Source organism: Pimephales promelas, chromosome 1 (assembly GCF_988280905.1).
Source record: "Pimephales promelas chromosome 1, fPimPro1.hap1.1, whole genome shotgun sequence".
Classification (NCBI taxonomy): domain Eukaryota; kingdom Metazoa; phylum Chordata; class Actinopteri; order Cypriniformes; family Leuciscidae; genus Pimephales; species Pimephales promelas.
Window position 1 is genome coordinate 44370127 of NC_142769.1, and position 21758 is coordinate 44391884.

The window sequence follows — 21758 nt, forward strand, 5'->3', positions numbered from 1 at the left end:
GATATTTCCTTCTGACACATTACAGCAACATTTTGATTTAGTCAAAAGCTCAGTAATACAGTTAAATAGACATGCTTCTGAATATTATATATTTGTTACATCAGCTAATTTTGTTTTTAAATGTTATTTCTCTTTGCAGGACCACGCAATGGCAGATTTTGCATAGGTCTGTGGATAGAATTGGTTCAATTGTTAATAGGCATCCCATTGACTTTGATTATCTCCACTTTGTTTGCTGTCAGGAGTTACAGTTCGAGCTGGAGCATCATATGAAGAGTTCAGATGCAAAAGCCTCTAAATGCCATTTGAAATTTTCTTCTTTATTGATGATTTTTATCAAACTTGTATATTTAAGTTCAGTAATTTCACTTAAATAACAATTAATAGGTAATTATCATTGCCATATAAGTGAAATTACTCAACTTAAATATACAAGTTGGATAAAAATCATCATTTAAGAAGAAAATTTCAAATGGCATTTAGAGGCTTTTGCATCTGAACTCTTCATATATAGACATACCCAAGGGTGTGGTGGATGCTCTAGAACAGTTAAATGTAGTTATCTCCAATTACCTTTCACAGAGTACAGTCCCTCCATTGTTGGACAATGTAGCTGTGGCTGAATGGAGTGGAAGTGTGGGTCGTCCCAGATTAAACATACGAAGAGAAACACTCCAAAATTTGCTCAGCTTGCACTTACCTCTGGCCTCTTTGGCTGAAGTGCATGGCATTTCAAGATCAACCTTATACAGGCGAATGAAAGAGGAAAATCTGTCTGTCAGGAGCAACTATTCTGATATTTCTGATCATGAGCTTGATCAGAAAGTTAGATCTATAAAGGCAAGAACACCTCATGCTGGATACAGGCTGGTGAAAGGGTCTCTACAAGCAATGGGACATCGTGTTACATGGAAAAGAGTTAAGATGTCTTTGCAACGTGTAGATGGTGCAGGGGTAATTTCAAGGATGGTCCAGCTGTCATGCGTTGCAAGACGTACATACTCTGTTCCTGCTCCTTTGTCTCTTGTCCATATAGATACTAATCACAAGCTGATAAGTTAATTTTTAATACATTTAATATTTATTTTTTTTTTTTTTATTAAATATTAATCATAGCTTTATGTTTGTCTTGTGTCATTTGTGATGTTGATGTTATCACTAAATCAATGAGATTTGACAGTAAAAATAAAATAAAATAAATCTCATTACACATACCATTCAAAAGTTTGGGATCTGTAGAAGATGTTTTATATTTTAAAGGGCACCTATTATGGAATTTAAAATGTTCGTAATATTGTTCTGGGAGTCCCCAACAACAGCTTTACATGCATGCAATGACAAAAAACACTTTTGTTATCTTATAATATGCATTTATTTTTACCTGATTTGCTCACCAACTCACAAATGATTCGTTCAACGACTAATTTTTCTGAACCACTCCTTTGTGTGATGCTAATCTGCGGTGATTGGTCAGATGACACAGTCAGTTGTGTTTGTAAAGCAAACACAGCAGTTCGGCCTATACTTGTGTGGTATAGTTGTAAATATAAACTCTAGCCACTGATTCTTCACATGCTTGTCCCTGAAAAAAAGTGAAAAAAAAGTTTGCTTTTGATTTACACTTCAGAACACAGCGTCTTGTTGTCAACATGAGGTTTTCAAGTTTCACTGGTGTCTGCGCGGCGCGTGCAGTGTGGGTGTATCTTATTCAAATAACTTGTCGAGGTGACGTCATATAGCTAGAGAAAAAGCTTTGTTCGTCTATCGATTCATATTAGCGACTCGGTGTCGACTCTTGCTTTTGAGAGACAATAACTTTGTATACGGTGAACTTTCATATTTAAAACTTTGCAGGATGTTTTTGTTCACTTAGATCTATGTTACACACTACATGCAAGGTCATTTTCAAAATTCCATAATAGGTGCCCTTTAAAAAAAAAAAAAATCTTGGTTTATCAAGGCTGCATTTATTTGATCCAAAATACAGTAGAAACAGTATTATTATATTATTACAATGTAAATGTAAAGTGTAATTTATTCCTTGTGATTGTAAAGCTGAATTTTCAGCATCATGACATTACTCCAGTCTTCAGTGTCACATGATCCTTCAGAAATCAGTATAATATGATGATTTGATGCTCAAGAAAAAATCTTATCATTATTAATGTTGAAAACAGTTAGGTACAATTTTGTTTCAGTATTAATTTAAAATAAAATATTTTCCAACATTACACACTAGACACTACTGTTTAAAAGAAATTAATACTTTTATTCAGCAAGGATGCATTACAAGCTCATCCTGCAACGGCACGACGTACAGCAAGTTCTTCCCACCATTAGAAGCACTTTTGATCACTGATCCTGTATACCCCTCTGCCTCCAATGGTATTACAGATATTCTTCTCCTTCCATTCCCACCTATATGAGGGTAATACAACAACTGAAAAAGAGAATAACTCTACGGTATAATTCATTAATGTTTTCTGTACTGAATGGACTAATTTATATTACTGAATTTTAACACCAAATGATGATAAAAGCAGACCTGCAGCTTTGAAAAGAAGCCATCTGTCTTCCAAATCGTTCATCTTTGAGTACGCTTCCCGCAGCAAACTTGATAACTATGTTATGGTTAAAGAAAAACCTTAAAACACTGACACAACAAATAATGCTATTCAGAATATGCATTTGCTTAGGATCGGGCTCCTCACCTCTGCATGTGTTGTATCCGATGTCAAGGACAGGGTCCTCTTTCCTAGCCCTGCTTGCATAAGCTCCAGCTCTTCAGATATAGACGGGGTTGTATCAGATTTAGAGCCCAGCAAAGACACAGAACAATCAAACGTTTTCTGCGCTTTTGCTGGTACTGTTGGCCTTTGACTTCTGGCAAGATGTCTTTTATTTTTGCCAGCATTTTTAAAAAATCCAGGAAAAGATCTGCAAATTATAGAACAGGTACATTTATTAATGTGTGTTTTTGGTGTTTATTTTTGAGTAGCAAGAAATACTATTTTTAGCTGCTGCACCCTATGCCGAACTTTTATCACTATAAAAAAAAAAAATGAATGTTTGAGTATTCTGTGTAACACCTGAATGGGTCCTTTTAAAATATGCTTGCTATCTACCTAGTCATTTCATGTTCCACAGTAGGTCTTACTGACTGCTGGATCTGGCTCTGAGTCTGACCCTGTCTTGCATTTTCCTCAGGGATAACTCTGGCCACCAAGGACATAAAATGTTGTGCTGCTTCGGTTACAGCACGTTGGTTATACTGGGGAAAAAAGGTTTAGGTGCAAATCACTAGTATTGTAATACTGACCAAAACAAACTGCCAACTGATTAATTTGTAGAAATAAGCTAATAGCTTACCTGCGGTTGTGACCTGCCTGGTTGGCTTTCAATTCTGCCAATAAGACAAAGAAAATAACTCAAATTTAATGTAAAACATACAATAACTATACATGCAATACACTGAAAATCAAAAATACAATCCATGTGGCTAGATCAATATACACACATGATCACACACACATATCAGTACATGCATACAGTACTGTGCAAATGTTTTAGGCACTTGAGTATTTTCACCCTCAAAAATAGAAATATCAGTGTTACATTTACAAACATGCATTTAGCCATTAATTGTAATAATCCAGTGAGATGTGTTTATGCACAATGAGTCTGACAACAGCCGCTATACAGGTAATCTGATTTCGCCATCATTGATTTTTTTCTGGGATTACATGAAGAAACAGAAAAAACTGAGACAGACTAAATCCAGAAGAGCTGTGGCAACATCTCCAAGGTGACGCAATTCTGACACACTACAGCAACATAACCGATGAATAACTGACTTTAAACTATTTTTTGGGTGAAAATACTAACGTGCCTATGACTTTAAGGGGCTGGTGCACCGAAGGAATCTTATAATTATAAGGTCTAAAAACCATTGGCCAAACTAAGTCGTGTAGCTAAGTATTTACTCCAGAAACTAACTGTACAGACATCGAAAATAGTGGCCTTTAACGTCACGCTGAGAAAATCCAATGTGATTATGTATGTCTCCTCAGATAGCAACACTGGACATCAATCAATCACACGGCACGGTACTATTTGGTGTTGGCTAATACAATCTAGTCATCGGTAACACTAACTACAGACTGACTGGTCTATCCGACGCAACGTAACGTTATTAAAATGGGACAGCATAAGAAGAGAGAACCATTCAGTTCACTTGTCAGTTGTCACTATGATATTAAATTGTCTTACTTACCCAGTAAACGACCTGTTGCTCGCCATTCTAGAAGATCGCTCGCTTTTCCCTCAGACAGACTGGCGACGAACGATGATGATGGCAGCAGCAGCGGCGGTGGGAAACTGTAGTGGGCGTGGCCAACCTGTCACTTCAATCGAGGGTGACCAATAGAAAAAGGCCTTTCATATGGTTGTTAGAGACCGCCCACTGCGGTACGGCGAACACGCGCAAGCAAAACTTTTCAACTCGCAAGCAAAACTTTTCAACTCGCAAACAAAATATTTACACCCGCAAAAAATACAGCAGAAAGGAGAGCAACATGTGTGGGGTTTTGATGAAAAGTTTTTGAAGTACACAAAAAATAAAAAAAAGTTTTCAATAGAGTACACGCACTGCAAATAATTTTGTTATCAACTTCTTTATTTTTGAGCCTTTAGAAGACTTTTTTGCACTCTTTTATTTTATTTTATTACAAAATAATTAGCTTTACTCTCAAACGCAGTATGTTTGATTGAATAAAAAAGACACAAAGGAAACTCCATAGAAATCATTCTGAAGTTTAACTGGTTTTAAAGGATTGTATGCTGAACCTTAAAAAAAAAAGTGTTTGTTTTGTTATATCCCATATTGATGGATAATGTATTATGCAGGAATAAGGCCACCATGGAAAAATCTTCAGTTTTGCATTTTTGTAATTCAATACTAAAATTAGCATTACAAATTATAACATATATATATTATATTATATTATATATATATATACAAGTATATATATATATATATACAGTATATATGTGTGTGTGTGTTTGTGCATATCTTTTGTCTGATTGTATTCAGCTTTGAAATATTTAAACTATTTTTAATATTTTCTCATTTTTTATTTTTTATTAAACCAAATTAATCTTTTATTGTTCCAGTATTTTGAAGGTTTCAAAACACGAACGTGAACTTCACAAATGACATTTTACTCTCAAATGATGTCCTTCACCTTTCACTGAGACGGTTGAGAAAATGATGGGTTGTACTAAGACTTTGCATACCACAGCATAATTAAATATGATGAATGCAAAGTAATAAGGCTTAACACAATCTCGAAAATGGCACTGAGGATCTCCAGTGACAACACGGGCATACCTTTCTTTCTTCTCCTTTCCAGGGGGAAACGCATGTGTATTTTCATGTGAAAAGGCAAACAATTGACGAACCCCTACTCTGGTTGGGGACTTGACATTTCCTGTCATTACTGACACAATGCACTCCATTAGTGCATGAATGGCAATTACACACAATGAAAAATGTCAGGAGGATTGCACCACGCTGGCCTGTTTGGCGCTCTGAGAGCTTGTCTATCACTGCTTTCTCTCTCTCCTCTCCGACACATCCTATTGCTCAGTGAACGATGGCGGGAATGTAAGACCACACATCTTTAGATACCTACTGTCTGATTTGAATACTTACCAAATACAATTATTATTTTTATCTAAGTGGTTGGACTTCCGCTAGCTTTACATTTTGAAGGAGTGACCTGAGCCACAACTAGATATAATGTAGGCCAGTAAGAGCTGTGCGTGTAAACCTCACTCCCCCGGCCTAAAGACCCCGGTTCGAATCCTGCTCAGGGGTGTGTTTCGCGAAAGCAAACTATGCTTCCGTCGTTATCAGCATAGTTCAACGAGTTGGTATTTCCCGAAATCATAGTTCCTACAAACTTTTGCAAACAGCATCGCAAAGTTGTTTAGTTGGAACGGCAGCTCTCGACCTGTGGTTAGAAGCATTTCTTGTTTGCATGACATGTGGACTCAATACATCCTTATCTTGAGTAAGGTAAAGCTGCCATACCATTTGCATGGTTCTTCTCTCACAATATTTAATAACACTAATATTTTACAACATTGACCCCATATATACTAATATTAGTGTTTTGATCTTATATAGCAAACCATTTTATTTTGAACGCAAGCTTTTCTACCCTTTCTGACCCAGGGAATCAATCCAGTCTCTAAGCCAATTCATAGCCACCCAACCCCACCTAATAATTAAAATTATTCTTTATATATATATTTTATATATATTCTTAATATGTTTATTTAAGTTTTAATTAATTAATTTATTTAAAATTTTAATTTATTTTTTCTTACCTTTGGATGACTGTCTTTCGAATGAGACTTTAAACCGAGGTCCTGACTCTCTGTGGTCAATACAAATCCCAGGATGTTCTTCGAAAAAAGAGAAGGGGTTAAACCCCGGCATCCTGGCCAAATTTGCCCATTGGTCAAATTTGTCCATCCACATGGCCTCCTAAATAATAATCCCCATATATAATGATTGGCTTCATCACTCTGTCTCCTCGCCACCAATAATCTAGTGTGTTGTGGGCGTTTTGGCGCAATATAATGTCATCTATCACAATATTTGATAAGACTAATATTTTACAACAAGATTTTGCCCACCCTTGTTTTCCTGCCATTGTGTCCTCAAGGTTTTTTCTTGGCATGCAGTTTAGTGCTGTAGCTGTGCATCTGTGTCCCTCTCGAAAGTGACCTCACCTCAGCATGTAATTTCCCAGGCTGCAGTTTTTCTTTAGATGTATTTCAGGCCTCTTACCTCATGCCAATTGAACCCCACGCCACTTAGCAACAATGCATTTTGATTATCAGAAGGCAATAAGTGCTTTTCCAATGTCAGAGGTCAGAGGTTAAGCCTTTTAGGGTCGCCGGGGTTAAGATACTTGTGTGGACAAAACACATGTGATGTACTCCATCATTGTCCCTTCGAGGTCGTTATCTACAGTCATCGGATGGCAAATTCTTGAGGTCAATGCAGAAAAAAAGCTTTTAGTTTCTTTAGTTCATGAGTTCAAGTTATTGTTTTCATCTTATGCAAACATTTTAAGGTTTAACCTTGTCCTTGGTAAAAAGAAAGCACGCTGTCTTAACCATTACAGCATCTTAACATTGAATGGGTGCTCGTCAAGTATAATTCACATTCATAGTGGGTAACGTGCTTTAATTTGTTTTAAAATCCATCAAGTTTAGTCCACTCAATAGATTTTTGGCTTTGCTAAGCAACATTGGATGTTTTCAGTATGTTCACCAAAGGAAAGTGAGCAATAAATTATATCTCTCTGAGTCCAAAATCTACGTCTACCATTCATCTTTGGAGGCCAAAACAAATCTCATGCAGTGCCCAGATGAAGTTTATTTTAAACTCTAAGCAGCCAGATCTTGTATCTGCTCTGGTTTGATGTTTATTAACATTTGTGTCAGTCTTGCTGTTTTTCTTCTAACCATAGTAGAGCTATTTTACCTCAGCTTTATCATATGTAAATTAAATAAATAAAAATAGTATAATATGACTTCTTGTGTTCTTGTTTGCTTGGTTTTATTATATTTGATATTTGCATTTTTGTAATAGAATTTTTTTTTGCCTTGAAAATAGCATTAGATGCTGCCATGGCATTAAATAAAACATATCTATCTATTTGCCTCAGCTTTAAGACTCAAGCCACCTTTAAAACACTCATTGAGCATGTTGTAGACTTCATAATGGATGTGTTTTGTGTGTTGGTTACAGTACATAAATCCAATACTGTTAATACACAAATCCTGTTAAAATCACAGTAAAAAAAAAAAAAGTTTTTAAAAAAAACAGTATTTTGGCACCATGCGTATTTAACAATCTGATATGTGGAACATTTAGTAACACAGTAACACTTTACAATAAGGTTCATTAGTTAACATTAGTTAACTAGATTAGTTAACATGTATTAAGAATGAACAATACTTATTCAGCATTTATTAATCTTAGTTAATATTAATTCCAACATTTACTAATACATTATTAAAATCAAAGGTTGTATTAGTTAACTAACATGAACGCACAATGAACAGCTGTATTTATATTAACTAACATTAACAAAGATTAATAAACACTGTAACTAATGCATTGCACATCGTTAGTTCATGTTAGTTAATGCATTTACTAATGTTAACTAATTAGTAAAGTGTTACCAATAACACTTTACAATAAGATTCCAGTTATTAGCTATATGTTAACATGAACTTACCAAGAACAATACTTATACACAAAACACCAAACATTTATTAATCTTAGTTCGTGTTAATTTCAACATGAACTAATACAGTTTTTCAAATCAAAAGTTTATCTGTTAACATTAGTTAATGCACTGTTACTAACATGAACTATTGTATGTTTATTAATATTACACAAAGACTATTACATGCTGTGAGAAATATATTGCTTATTGTTATAGGTCATGATAGCAAATTAACTGTTCACATGTGATCTTATAAAGTATTACAGACGATTTTATATTCAGTATTTACAGTAATTTTGAAAATTTGTGTACAGTTTTTGTACAAATTTGTTCTTTTTTTACAAATATACTGTATTTTACCATTTAACCATTTTTTTAAATGATTTTTTTTTTACCTTATTGAACGTCTAAAATCAGTCTATAGTTGTGTAATGTTCTTTGTTTGACTGCTCTTTATGTAACACAGTCTCATCCCAAAAAGTCATATAACTGACGTTTTGGGACGTATTTTGACCATACGTTAATATCAGCCTTTTTAGGGCCCCCTTAAACGTCGGTAGATGGCGATACCGGGCCGTCATACAACTGACGCTTTACCTTTAACGTCAGTTAGGTGACGGGTTAGGTTTAGGGTTAGGTTTAGGTATGGGGTAGAGTTAGGATCCCATAACCTCATCTACCGACGTTTAAGGGGGCCCTAAAAAGGCGAATATTGACGTATGGTCAAAAGACGTCCCAAAACGTCAATTACATGACGTCTTGGGGTGAGACCGGGTTGCTTTATGGTATGTTGGGATTTCATATGAACAGTCATTGGCATCAGGCCCCTTTGGTCTCTCTTTTGGACATGATCTATTTAGCCGTTTCTTGTCACTGACACACATCTTTTTGTCCCTTAAGCTACACACAACTATACCTGGCACGATATGCTTTATAAACACACATGCACATTCTCACACCTTCTAGACCTCATGAATACTTGAAACATTGAATCACCTGTTATAGCACCTAGTTGCCCTTGGTGATTTGAAGCTGTCACCCATCAAAAAAGACTCTTCTTACCCCCAGCCAATCAGAGCCTGCACCTGACAAGTGACCTTGCTGCTGAGCAGCTGATTGGCTGTGTCAGAACTGTCAATCTCTTCAAGACCAGAATAAACAGAGCAGAGATATGCAAACAAAAGAGATGGAAAGCGAGTGAAAGGAAACATCCATCTATCCAGTGCGTAGGTTTGATTTTGAAATTGGTGGGGACGGGGACATCAATATAAAAATATATTTTAAGTTTTGATCAAAATTATTGCTAGGGATATATCAGTGTCATTGGATATTGGTAGGGACACGTCCCTAGCGTCCCTACTAAATTCTACACCCCTGCAAAATCTTATTACCTTTAAAATATGAAAAATAGAAAATAAGAACTGTACTACTAAATAATTAGTTTGTCTGCTATAATCATTAACTTGCTTTGATTTCAATCGTAAAATTTTCACCTCAAAATAATTGTTTTGCAGAATTTGACTAAGATGGGTTTAACCTTTCCATTTTTACCCAAATTTAAGACCTGTTGCAAATAAATGGTAGCCTAGCTCCGCACTCCTTTAATTTTCATTTTCCTTCAGTACGTCTGGGTTTGTGGTATCTTCTTTTGTTTTCTCCGGTCAATTTTGTACCGGTCCAATCAGTGAACAGGGGGAGTGGCTGAGAATGATGACGTTGATGTCGTGAGTCATCATACGTCACGACCAAATGTTAGCGACTGGTTATGACTGATCCAGAGCGACTCTGGGCAGATCCAATAGTTTTAAACTTCAACAGACGACCCGCCTACAAGGAAGTTAATGCTTGTCATGAAATGTAAATGAAATGTACGAGAGTCTGGTGGGACCAGGATAAATGATTAGCAGATCATAACCTGATATTGTTGGTGTAAAGAAGTGCATATGATGTATTGGTAGCCTAGTGGTGGAATTACATTTATTTACATAAGCCAACAGGTCTTTTGCTGTTTTTAATGTCATATGATATGGGACCTCAAAGTTTGACCTTTGTGTTTCAGGCTCAGATTAAACATTGAACTTTTTACATCCTCCTCGCACCCGCTGACCTCTGATGATGTCATCTCAACCCCTTACCTCACCCTCCTGTAGTCTAATTTTAGATGCAAGACAAAACTTGCCTTTCAATCTAAGAGCACTTAATAAATTACTCCCACTTTTCTGTTTTATTTTCTGTGTCCGGCCTTTTCTCTTTTTCTCAGTCTTGAATATTACTTTTGAGACTTGATATTTTAAAAGGCTTTAAGGGAGATGTATGTGCCGATGTTCTGAAGTAACTGCGTGGACGGGCCATAAAGGAACTGCCATTTTAGTCACTCATTGTGAGTGGAGAAACACGTCAATACCAGAACTGAAAAGGCCTGCCTGCCTGCCTACTTAACCTCAGAGCTTTCATGAAAAATTCTCATAAATTACAGGCTGCCACTAGCATTAAGTCAGGTAATTTTCCCTTGTGATTTTTTTTTTCTTCTTCTTTTCTCTTTCCCTGACACACAAAAAGTCCTGTGACCTCTTCGGCAAAAGAACTGGCTGACAATGAAAAGATTTTATTCTTCTTTCTATTTAGCGAAAAATTAAAGATCAAACCTTTGTTGAGTGTGTTATTTATGTAGTCTTTGGGGGAATGTGCTGTGTTATAATGCATATTATTACATGAAACCAGAACAATTACTTCTGTCTTCGCTGATTTATGAAATTTACAAATATGCTCTTAGATGTCTTCTTCTTAGACATGCAAATTGTTTTTCAGCTTTTTGCAAATTGAATTTGATATCATCTGAAGATGTTCAATGTTGCAATCATTTTTTTTTTCACACTTTCGCTTTTAGAATAGATGAGAGAAGGAGAGAAACTGCGAGGAGACGTTATATTAGTATATTACTCATAATTAAATGTATTAAATGAGATGGAAATTAAATAAATACATTTTTGCTACAATTTCTATAAATGTCTTTGTCATCACAAAGTATTTAAATACATTAATATTAAAGGTACACATGTTTTGTTTAAAAAAAAAAGGATTCAATACATCAATCCATCATCAATCCTTCTTCCAAATCGTGTTTTTGTCTTACCCGGATTCACTAAGCCTGTTATAAGGGTTTATATTTTAGACCTGACTTGATGGTTTTTGCTAGAAATGTCTTCATACAAGGGGAATGTATGACGAGAATCAGGGAATCGCCCGTTTTTAAAAAACGTCAAACAAGAATCTGCTGGTAAAATGAGAATGAAAAAGACTTCGTAATAAAACAAGAATCAACATTGGCTTGGCTTTTGCACACAGTCACTCAGAGCCGAATTACAACCAAAACAATGTTTTTTCCGCAAAATGCGCGATGTTTGTTTTTTTAATCATTAGAGGACCAAACATACAAAATCCTACCTTTAACCCTACCTTTAACCCCAAAGATACCTTTAACCCTCTGGGGACGGATTGGGCGGTATACCACCCAAAATGACATACTTTTACAAATGTGTACTTATCATAAATACTATTCATGATAGAGAGGTGCAGACTTTTTTTCTTCCTTTCTTACTTTTTCATCTTCCTCAGATGCCCGGCTTGTATACACACTTCCTTGTTGCAAAATATCACTACGTCAAAGGCCAATGAAATCGATGTTGTTTGGCAGATTCACAAGCAACAACCAATGGAAAAATTGCTGATGGAGAAATATGTTTCTTACCCAATCAGGGGAAGGTTACCATGATGTATTCTAGCAAATCGGAGGTCTCTGTAGCCTTGCATGGGGCGGTGCTATATACAGTAGTAAGGTATATGACAACAGCGTCGAGTGGAGGAGACAACAGAAAGCGAATGGACGCGCCAAGTATAAACAAGGCTTTACGGAGCGAGAGAGCGCGCTGAGATTTATATATGAGAGAGAGACAGAAGAATTAATATATATATATATATATATATATATATATATATATATATATACACAATTATAGCATTATGTATTATTTTAGCACTTTTATGATGGCATTCAGTAAACGCTTTACAGTGGAACAGGCTCTGAAACAATTACTGAAGAGTGACGAGGAGAACGCATTGCTTAGAAAATTATAAGCATTCCTAAGAAAAACGCCTGGGATTTGTAAATAAAGTTAGATTTTTAATTGTTCTTCACACATTTTATTTAACAATTACACATGTTTGTCAAGCAAAGGCTTTGACAAATGTATTTTTTGCTCAAAAACTGTTCACTATTGTTGTGTGATGTGTGATTTTCAAAAATAAATGACAAAAATCGAATTTCCGTTTTTGAAATTCTCTAGTATATTGTACATTTTTCACTCATACTTCCTTTATAAACACATTACATGCATGCTTATGTTAGCTTAGGGTCTTCTGAATCCATAGATACCAAACACATAAGGTGTTTCTCAATGTCAAGGATACTTCCTTGGCAGGACGGGTCCTTCCAAGTCATTTCCTTCAGAGGCTAGGCAAGGGTCCTCTTTAGCGTTCGGAGAACACGTAAATGGAACAGGCTAGCAAGTGCACGTCATTGCGTCATTACATCAGTGAAAGGTCCGCTTCGGCGCTGCAAAAATCATTGAGCTGGTGTACTGCACTGTTTAAATACACTTGACAGTCCTTATTTTGTCTTGTCAGTCCTCATAGAAATAAATAAATAAAGGGATAATGTAACCAGGCGGTTGCTATAGTGAATACAACCCCGCAAACTCTAATGAAGAGGGGTCTTGATCAGCCGGTTGTATTCGCTGTAAGAACCGCCTCGCTATACATTTTCCCACTTATAACATGGCTACCTACCAAATAAATCAATAATTTGACACAAAATATTGATTTAAAAGGGAGTTTATTCATTCAAAAACGATTATATTACCGGAGTGAACAGAACTACCTCCATAGCAACATGATCTAGCTGTTAAAACACATGCAATTGTAAAATATGTGACCAACAGAAAAGGCTATGAAGTAAAAATTAAAAAGTTAATCACCAGTAAAAGGGAACAGCTTTAAATCCCCTCAGCAAATTTGAGCCGATATGTTAAATAGTTTAAACATTAAATAAATGGCTAAACTGAAATTATACTTGCTTACATTTGAAAGCATATTGCCGTTATCACTCCAACTCCGCTAACGGTCGACATTTTTTAGTTTTTGAACAAGATAGCAAAGCTGCGCATAGGATTGTGGGTGATTTAAGAGCACGAAGGCTACACATATGCATCCTTTCCTGAGTATGGGATATTTTCCGAACGAAGGACTCAGTCCTTGGTTGAAATTCTGAGGATCCTCGACATTGGAACAGTCCTTCGACGGACGTCGATGACGTAGCATCCTTGAAATTCCGGCTTCCGAGGATCCTTCCTTGACATTGAGAAACGCCTATAGTGTTCCATCTTCAGTACATACAGTATAGTTTATAAGCCCAAATTTAAAAATAGAGAAAACGAACCTAAAAGGGCCTAGTCTCCGGGTTAATATTAATATTAAATACATTTTAAATACTTTCTCCACCAGACCTGTCTAACGTTGAAGATCTGTGATGTTACCCTTTGTTTTACATTCATAAAAAAAATTAGAAAACCTGTTTTATTCCTTTTTAAATTACAAACAGCACCAAAGCATGACATTTTGATCAGATAATTGCATATATTGTGGTATGTATGAACAGAATTCAGTCCACAAGCACTTGTCAGATGTTCTCAACTCCACCTGTATATTTCCAAAACCTTTGTTCAGGCCTTGGGATTTACATTCGGAGTGACAGTAGTGCTGTTTTGGTCAGAGGACGGATGGGTTGGTGAACAGAACAAGAACAGAGACGAAGTAGATTTGCAGTGTATTGCAAAACAGCAAAGAGCAGCGGTAGTGACAGGGGGTTATAAATAGATCTCCATATATAGAGCCAGAGGCTACTTGGCTGGTGAGGGCGATCGCTCGCTACAGTAATCACGGATGATTTATACCTGGTCCGGTCAGGTGCCGCGATTCTACACCTGAATTCTGCCACACGTGGTGTCAATTACGTGATTAAAGATCAGACGGTGGCTGTGTTTACATAGACGGCAGTAATATGACCACAGACAATTTTTTTGGATTAGAAAATTGCTGTAAGTAAGGCATGTGAAACATTTTTTCGAATTTTGTCATATTATTTAATACGCGTAGACATTTTAATCGGGCTATAACTCTCTATTTAGTTTGTGAGCAATGGCAGCATATGGCAGTCAAAGCACTTTACGACACGTGCTTTACATTCTTTATATGCAGTCATTAATCAGACCGTAGCATGAGAGTTAAATGGGGAATCTGAACGAAAAGTTGAATAAACAGCCCATGTAAACAAATTGAAACCACAAACAACTTAATCGGTATCGTCTTATTCAGAATACATGCACAATGTAAACATTAAGTTGTGTGTGAAGGTGAGAAATAGTACAATCACGTACTAGAAAATAATGCCGCTGTTCATATGAAATATTATTTTTGTAATATTATTCATATATAAAAATGATTAATTATTAAATTAACTGAATACAATGATGGATGTGCTTAAAGGGTATAATTGAAAAAAAGCTTTTCTGCCATTGATATAAAACACACGTTTACACACAATTTTGCTGGACTTTCTTTACCTTCATCTGTCATATTACGCATTACATCTTCATATCAGTGAGTGAGAACAGCAGCCCATTGGAAAGTTCAGATATTTTTCCACACATTAAGCTTTTTTTAGTTAACATTTCAGGTTGTAGGTTTAAGACACCTCGCAGTAAATTGCATTTTAATTAGCCGTCCGAGAATGATTCAGACCAAAAGCAGTCTCAGTGTGACTAGACAGCTTAAAAACAGCACAACTAGATAAACTTGAAAACTGAACTACTAATTAACAAACTAATAAAGTAGCAGTTAATTGTCCGAGCATGTAAGATGTCCCATAAGGACGTCTGGGAGCTCGCCCTACTCCCAGAGCTGTATGACCTATATAGAATATTTATTTTCATCTTTTTTCCAATTTTAGCCCACATATCATGCACCATGAATGCAACTAACATAGTAACCTAAATATTTAATTTGAATAAAGCACTGCCTTTGATGTTTGTTATTTCTGCAGCTATTTCATTTTTTTTTTCCTAAGGAAATGCCTTTGTTCCTGTTTCCCAGAGATGGTTCATGGTAAATAAGACATAGCTAAATCTGTACTCCGGTGATCGATAGGATATCATGTGTGACTGAATTTATAACTTTATTTTATTTTAGATATGGCCCTACATGACACTACAGTGCCGTTGTTTTGAATTAGCCTACTTTTTTCCATGGCGGTTTATTGGCTTTGACAATTTTAGATGAATTTATTCTTAAATGATACACAAAACAAAATGCACTGTAATCAGACAAACTTTTTTTGTGTTCCTGGGTGATTCTTAGCCAGAATAAGCTGTAAACTGGACCAGACTGTATGTTTATAGTCAACACAAACAAAGGTTTGGCTGGTTAGCATGTCCCTGTTTGCCCCTGCTGGTAGATGTGGTCACTACACCATCTGAATTCATTTTTCCTTAAATGGGTAGTTCACTTTGAAATTATTATTTTTTTACATGTTTACCTCAAGTGCATTGCTCAATTTTTATATTTTTAGGTCAAACCGTTCTTGTCTGTCAGATATTGCAATCTTTGTGGATACATTTTGTTTGACTAAAAACCAAAATGTTTTCTTTGCCCATAAATGGTGATCCTTGTCTTATTTTCAATGACTTTTGACCAGTTATTTTTAGCAGATGATTACACTCAGTTTCCCTCAATGATTTCAGATTAGAAACTGTGTCTCTGTGTTGAATGTTCAGTCAGAAGCCGCATCTAAAGTTTAGCACGGCTGAATCTCGTGAGTATTCTCTCACACACTCCTGTACACATATAATGTAAATGCTGCAGTTCCCAGTATAATGAGCCCTTGTGTATACACATCTGGACGTACACACACACACACTTAGCTTCCTCTGTACATACTAAGATTCAAGCTCCCCTGCTTGTGCTGCAAAAACAAGCAGCTCCCGTTAGAGGCCTGGAATAATGGCTCCATTTTTCTCTCTTACTCTCCCTCTCTTTCTGTTTCTTTTTTTCTCTCTAAGACGGGCCATTCTTTACATCCCATGAATACTGCATAAAGCTAGCCACGCGCCTACTAGTCCTCCGGGGCCTTCCCCAGACACAGGCGGGCAGGCCTAGGCCTACTCAAAGAGCTCTCTCGCCTTTATACTTGTGTCGACTGGCACAGAGCCTACGGACTGCTCAGAATCTAAACCGGCAGAGCTGAGTTCATAACAGTGAAGTGCGGGACAGGTTAGGCCAATTCTGTGTAAGTTTGTCTTAAGGCCACACATACATATTTATGCGGCCACATTGCACATGAATTGAAACAGATTTATATTTATTGAAGCTTCTAAACTGCTTACATTATCATCTGAATCTCAATTGGAGACTGTAGAAATATTCCACACAAAAACACTACATAAAATGACTTTTATTCTGCACAATCTGTATATTCTAACCCCTTACACTGACCCTAACGCTAAACCTGCTCACCACAGAAAACTTTCTGCATTTTTACATTTTCAAAAAACATCACCTAGTATGATTTATGAGCTGTTTTCCTCATGGGAACCAAAAAATGTCCCCAAAAGGACAAGGGTTTTGAAATTGCGTCTACATTCGATGCACATGGCACCCATATGATATAAATGGGCCAGATAGCGCCTCCTAGTGGTCTAACCCTAACACTACCCCAGACCTAAACCTACCCATAACCGAAGCGTGTTTCATTGATGCTAAAGTGTGCCATGTGCGTCGGATTTAGATGCAATGTCAAAAGGGTCACCGTATGACGCCCTAGGATGAGAATGCGTTGGGATTTCGGGATATTGCTAGCCGTGTGTGGACATTTTGTAGGGTTTGTCTGCCCCAAACACACACACTTAACAATATTTTACCGTTAAAATCACGGTTATTTTTTACAGTGTACACAACAATGTGTTGTGTGTGTGTGTGTGTGTATTGTTGTGTACACTGTAAAAAATAACCGTGATTTTAACGGTAAAATATTGTAAAAATGCTACAGTGCAAAACTGTTAATTGGTAAACAGAAAGTTTCCGTACTATACACGGTAAATAACTGTGATATAATTTTACAGTAAAATACCGTTAAATTTACAGTTTTTGAAAGTGAAAAAGAGCAAATCATTGTATAATTTACAGTGAAAAACCGTAAATTGACATTCCCACAATTCCCTGTGTGTGACACTTCACATTTTATGTATTTTTGTTGAAATAACTATGGTTCCTCATAGTTTTATTGTTTTTTTTCTAATCAGTTATGTTCATTAGGGTTATATGTTACATTTAATGTTGTTAAATTAATTTTTAGTGCATTTTTTTTATTTCATGTGTGTTACCATGATGGTGCCTAATGTTTGTGTGAATGACATTGTGCAGCTTCTTTAATTAAGTTTTGCTTTATACAAGTATTCACTTGTGATGAGCTGTGATTGCTCATGTAACTTTCATCACTGCTGTGATGATTGTTGGTTGTCAGTGTATTACAATGGTCTAAAACAGATATCAATACATCAATAAGTTAGTAAATCCACATTTTATCAGAAAATAAATTACAGTTTATTACTGTAAATTTTAAGTTAAGTCTGTGAAACCATTAACGTTCCTACCGTATTTTTAACGTTAAAGTTCTGGCAACCACAGCTGCCTGTTTTTTTACCGTAAAATGTACGGTTTTATTTTTTACAATGTATTCATATATCTCAGCTCCAGCAGCAGGTTTTGCATGTTTCATTCCCTCTGAACAAAAACTCTTAAAAATATATGGCTTTTCAGCAAATCCATAAGAAAAACTCCAGCCTCACACATCAAGGTGAAAATTATACTATTGTTGAGTGAGTGATTGGAAACATGAGCTGCCGCTACATTACAAGGTAAATAACATTGTAAACTATACACACATTCATGTTGTTCTTTGCTTGTCTTTGTGATTCTTTCATGTCATCTGTATTTATTGTGGCTCTTTGAACTGACAGCATGTGAGTGTTTGTGTGTGCTATATAGCGCTATAAGTCCAGATGTAACACATCAGTGAGCGGCAGAATTTGATTGTGTGCGATGGCCCTGAGGTTTGAGACGCTACAGAGGCGTGTGCCACAGATACATGAGGTCATCAATTTAACAGACAGGCTTTATTTGTCTGTTTCTTTCCCTTCCCGCTCTCAGTTTTTGCCCATGCACATAAACACGACATAAACATATCTCCAGCAACTCATCAGCGCTCTCTCTCTTTTTCATTTATATTTTTGTGCATGCAAGATATATGTTTTGTACTGTAAATCATAAACAGGCTTTTCATGCATCCAGTAGAAGATCTTATTGGACCGAAGCAATGAGGAGGGTCATTCTCACTAAGAGGTCCATTTTCATATCTTCAGTAAATTTTTCTTAATAGATGAGATAAAATATTTTTATTTTGTAATCATTTTATTGGTTTGTCCTGTAAAATGTGCACATATTTTACTTTGCATCCCATTATTTAGCAGAGCCGTAGTGTATTCCTATAGTTCAAATAGGAATGACCCAGGAATGCTTTTACGAAAGCACTATATACGAATAACTCGCTAGCTCCAAAACATGACAGAGTGAGAAAAAGAAATAGAGATGAATTGGAAGCAGGCGAAGAGGGGCGGGAAATAGCTCTGCAGTGAAGAGTTGGCTAAAACATGGTAAATCATGGCCACGGGACAGCAACTAGGAATGCCATTGACAGGATATAAAACATTGCATGTGCTCGACTGGCTCTCACTCATTCCGCACACACACAATCACGCTGTCTGTGTTCCACATAATGAAGAGACCATCTACCATCTCCTCTCGAGATGGAATAGAGAGTTAAATGGAAGTGGGAAGAGAGGAAGGATGGGGGGAAGGGAAAGAGATAGAGACAGATGCTGTGTAGGGATGGAGCAATTGGTAAATGGAAGCAGGAAGCAGAGATAGAGTAAATATGCCACACAGGAGTTCTGTTTCGAATTCACCACTGAATGACAACCATGACAAAATGAACAGAGCCAAACTAAAGAAGTGTGAATCCCTTTTAATATCATTCTGTGTGTGCAAAAAAAAAATTCTGAACTTGTCCATAGTTTTTTGGTATCTCCCAACTATACATTTACATTTAGTCGGTTAGCAGACGCTTTTATCCAAAGCTAGGACTAAATTAAAGCGAGTCATCATAAAACCGACACAAGAAATGCTCAAAATACAAAGTGCGGGCATTTCTCAGAGTAGCATAAACCAGACAAGGGAGGATTAAAGGAGTAGTTCACTTAAAAAAAAAACTTTTGCTGATAATTTACTCACCCCCATGTCATCCAAGATGTCCATGTCTTTCTTTCTTCAGTCGAAAAGAAATTTTCGAAGGTTTTTGGTGGTTTTTTTTCAAAAAAGGTTTTTGATGAAAACATGGATTTTTCTCCATATAATGGACTTCAATGGGAACCAAACGGTTCAAACTGCAAACTGTTCAAAGGGCTTTAAACTACACCAGACGATGAATAAGGGTCTTATCAAGTGAAACAATCTCTCATTTAAAAAAAATAACAAAGTTTAATATAAGCTCAAATGGTCGCCTTGCTCTATTTTGTGATGCGCGTTTGTGACTTTCCTGTTTCGAACTCTTTCCTGTTCGAATTGTCTTGGAATCTTTTTCCAAGTCAATCCGTTCGTTGAATGAACCAAATGACACGAAAAAAGATTCGTTCATTTTGATGAACGAGTTTGAACAGGAGAGTCACGAACGCGCATCACTTTGTGCTTATAAAACTTAAACTTTGTTTTTTTTTTTTTAAATGAGCAATCGTTTTGCTTGATAAGACCCTTGTTCATTGTCTGGGGTCGTTTAAAGCGCTTTGAAGCTGCACTGAAACTGTCTTTTGGACCTTGAACCATTTGGTTCCCATTGAAGTCCATTATATGGAGAAAAATCCTGGAATGTTTTCATCAAAAACCTTAATTTCTTTTCGACTGAAGAAAGAAAGACATGGATATCTCGGATGACATGGGGGTGAGAATGCGTTGAATTATCAGCAAAAGTTTTTTTAAAAGTGAACTACTCCTTTAAGGGAATAGGTGCTCAAGAGATGGGTTTTCAGCTGTCTTTTGAATGTTGCACGTCGGATGACGGTGGGGAGATCGTTCTACCAACATGGACCCGTGAATGAGAATGTTCTAGAGAGTGATTTTTTGGATTTCTGTGATGGTACCACAAGCCATCGCTCATTGACCGATCCTAGGCTGTATAGGTAGGGATCATGGGCAGGGACGTAGACTCGTCGGAGCGAGCTGAGCCTGTGATAGATCTGTAAGCAAGCGTCAATGCCTTGAACTTGATGCGAGCAGCTTCAAGCCTTCTCAGTTATGAAAGGCCCGATCTTCCTGATGTTGTGCAGTGCAAACCGGCATGATCGAGTTGTCTTTGTAATTTGGTCTGTGAACGTCAGCTGGTGATTTCTGACCGACCTTGATGGGGTGATTGATGATGAATCTAGCTGGATGGCGAAGTCATGTTGAAGAGATGGATTGGCAGGGAGGATGAGAAGCTCAGTCTTAGCCAGGTTGAGCTGCAGGTGATGTTCCTTCATCCATGCCGAGATGTCCGCCAGACAGCTTGAGATCCGTGCAGCTACTGTGGGATCATCTGGTTGAAATGAGAGGAAGAGCTGTGTGTCATCAGCATAATAATGGTAAGAGAACCCATGTGCCTGTATGATGTGTGGTGTAAATGGAGAAGAGGAGCGGTCCAAGCACTGAACCCTGGGGAACCCCTGTGGTCAGTTGATGTGCTTTGGATACCTCGCCTCTTCATGCGACCTTGAAGGTTCTACCTGTGAGATAGGACTCAAACCAGTGGAGACGAGTACATGTTATGCCCAGAGATGAGAGGGTGGACAGAAGGATCTGATGATGAGAACTGAAGATTTGAAAGCAGCTTTTGCAGTCCATAGGGCTTCTGTGACCGTGAGCAATGCATTCTCGGTTGAATGTGCTTTTTTGAAGCCAGATTGGTTGACATCCAACTATAGATGTTAACAGTTTAACCTGTAACCCATAATCCTGAAGAAAGCTCAAATACCGAAGGCACTGTCAGTAAGCAAAATATTATATTTTTAGTGTACAGTAATATTGTGAAATGGTATTGTAATTTAAAATAACTTTTTTTCACATTTGTATATTTAAAATGTAATTTATTCTTGTGATCAAAGCTGAATTTTCAGTCCTTCAGAAAACATTCTAATGTGATGATTTGCTGCTAAAAAAACATTTCATATTATTATGAATGTTGAAAACAGT

The 21758-nt window shown here is 36.7% G+C and overlaps 1 protein-coding gene across 2 annotated transcripts; it reads right to left on the reverse strand.

The window, feature by feature from the left end:
* Positions 1-2248: 2248 nt before the first annotated feature.
* LOC120485839 (uncharacterized) lies at positions 2249-4426 on the reverse strand. Of its 2 annotated transcripts, XR_016162266.1 has the most exons (5): positions 3370-4424; positions 3126-3271; positions 2712-2937; positions 2546-2621; positions 2249-2418 (listed from the first exon to the last, which is right to left on the reverse strand). XR_016162266.1 is itself a non-coding variant. In XM_089129544.1 (4 exons), exons 1-4 carry the CDS (start codon positions 3230-3232, stop codon positions 2273-2275), a joined length of 555 nt encoding a protein of 184 aa, XP_088985670.1. In that variant the 5' UTR covers positions 3233-4426; the 3' UTR covers positions 2249-2272. The 2 variants fall into 2 exon arrangements, 1 of the variants encoding a protein (XP_088985670.1); XM_089129544.1 differs by having other exon boundaries at positions 3126-4426.
* Positions 4427-21758: the final 17332 nt, after the last annotated feature.

Coding starts and splice junctions, on each gene's coding strand:
- LOC120485839 (XM_089129544.1), bottom strand. CDS start 3,232: ATGTCCTTGGTGGCCAGAGTTATCCCTGAGGAAAATGCAAGACAGGGT. Junction 2,938..3,125: donor GTGGAACATGAAATGACTAG/GTAGATAGCAAG, acceptor TATAATTTGCAG/ATCTTTTCCTGGATTTTTTA. Junction 2,622..2,711: donor CGGATACAACACATGCAGAG/GTGAGGAGCCCG, acceptor ACCATAACATAG/TTATCAAGTTTGCTGCGGGA.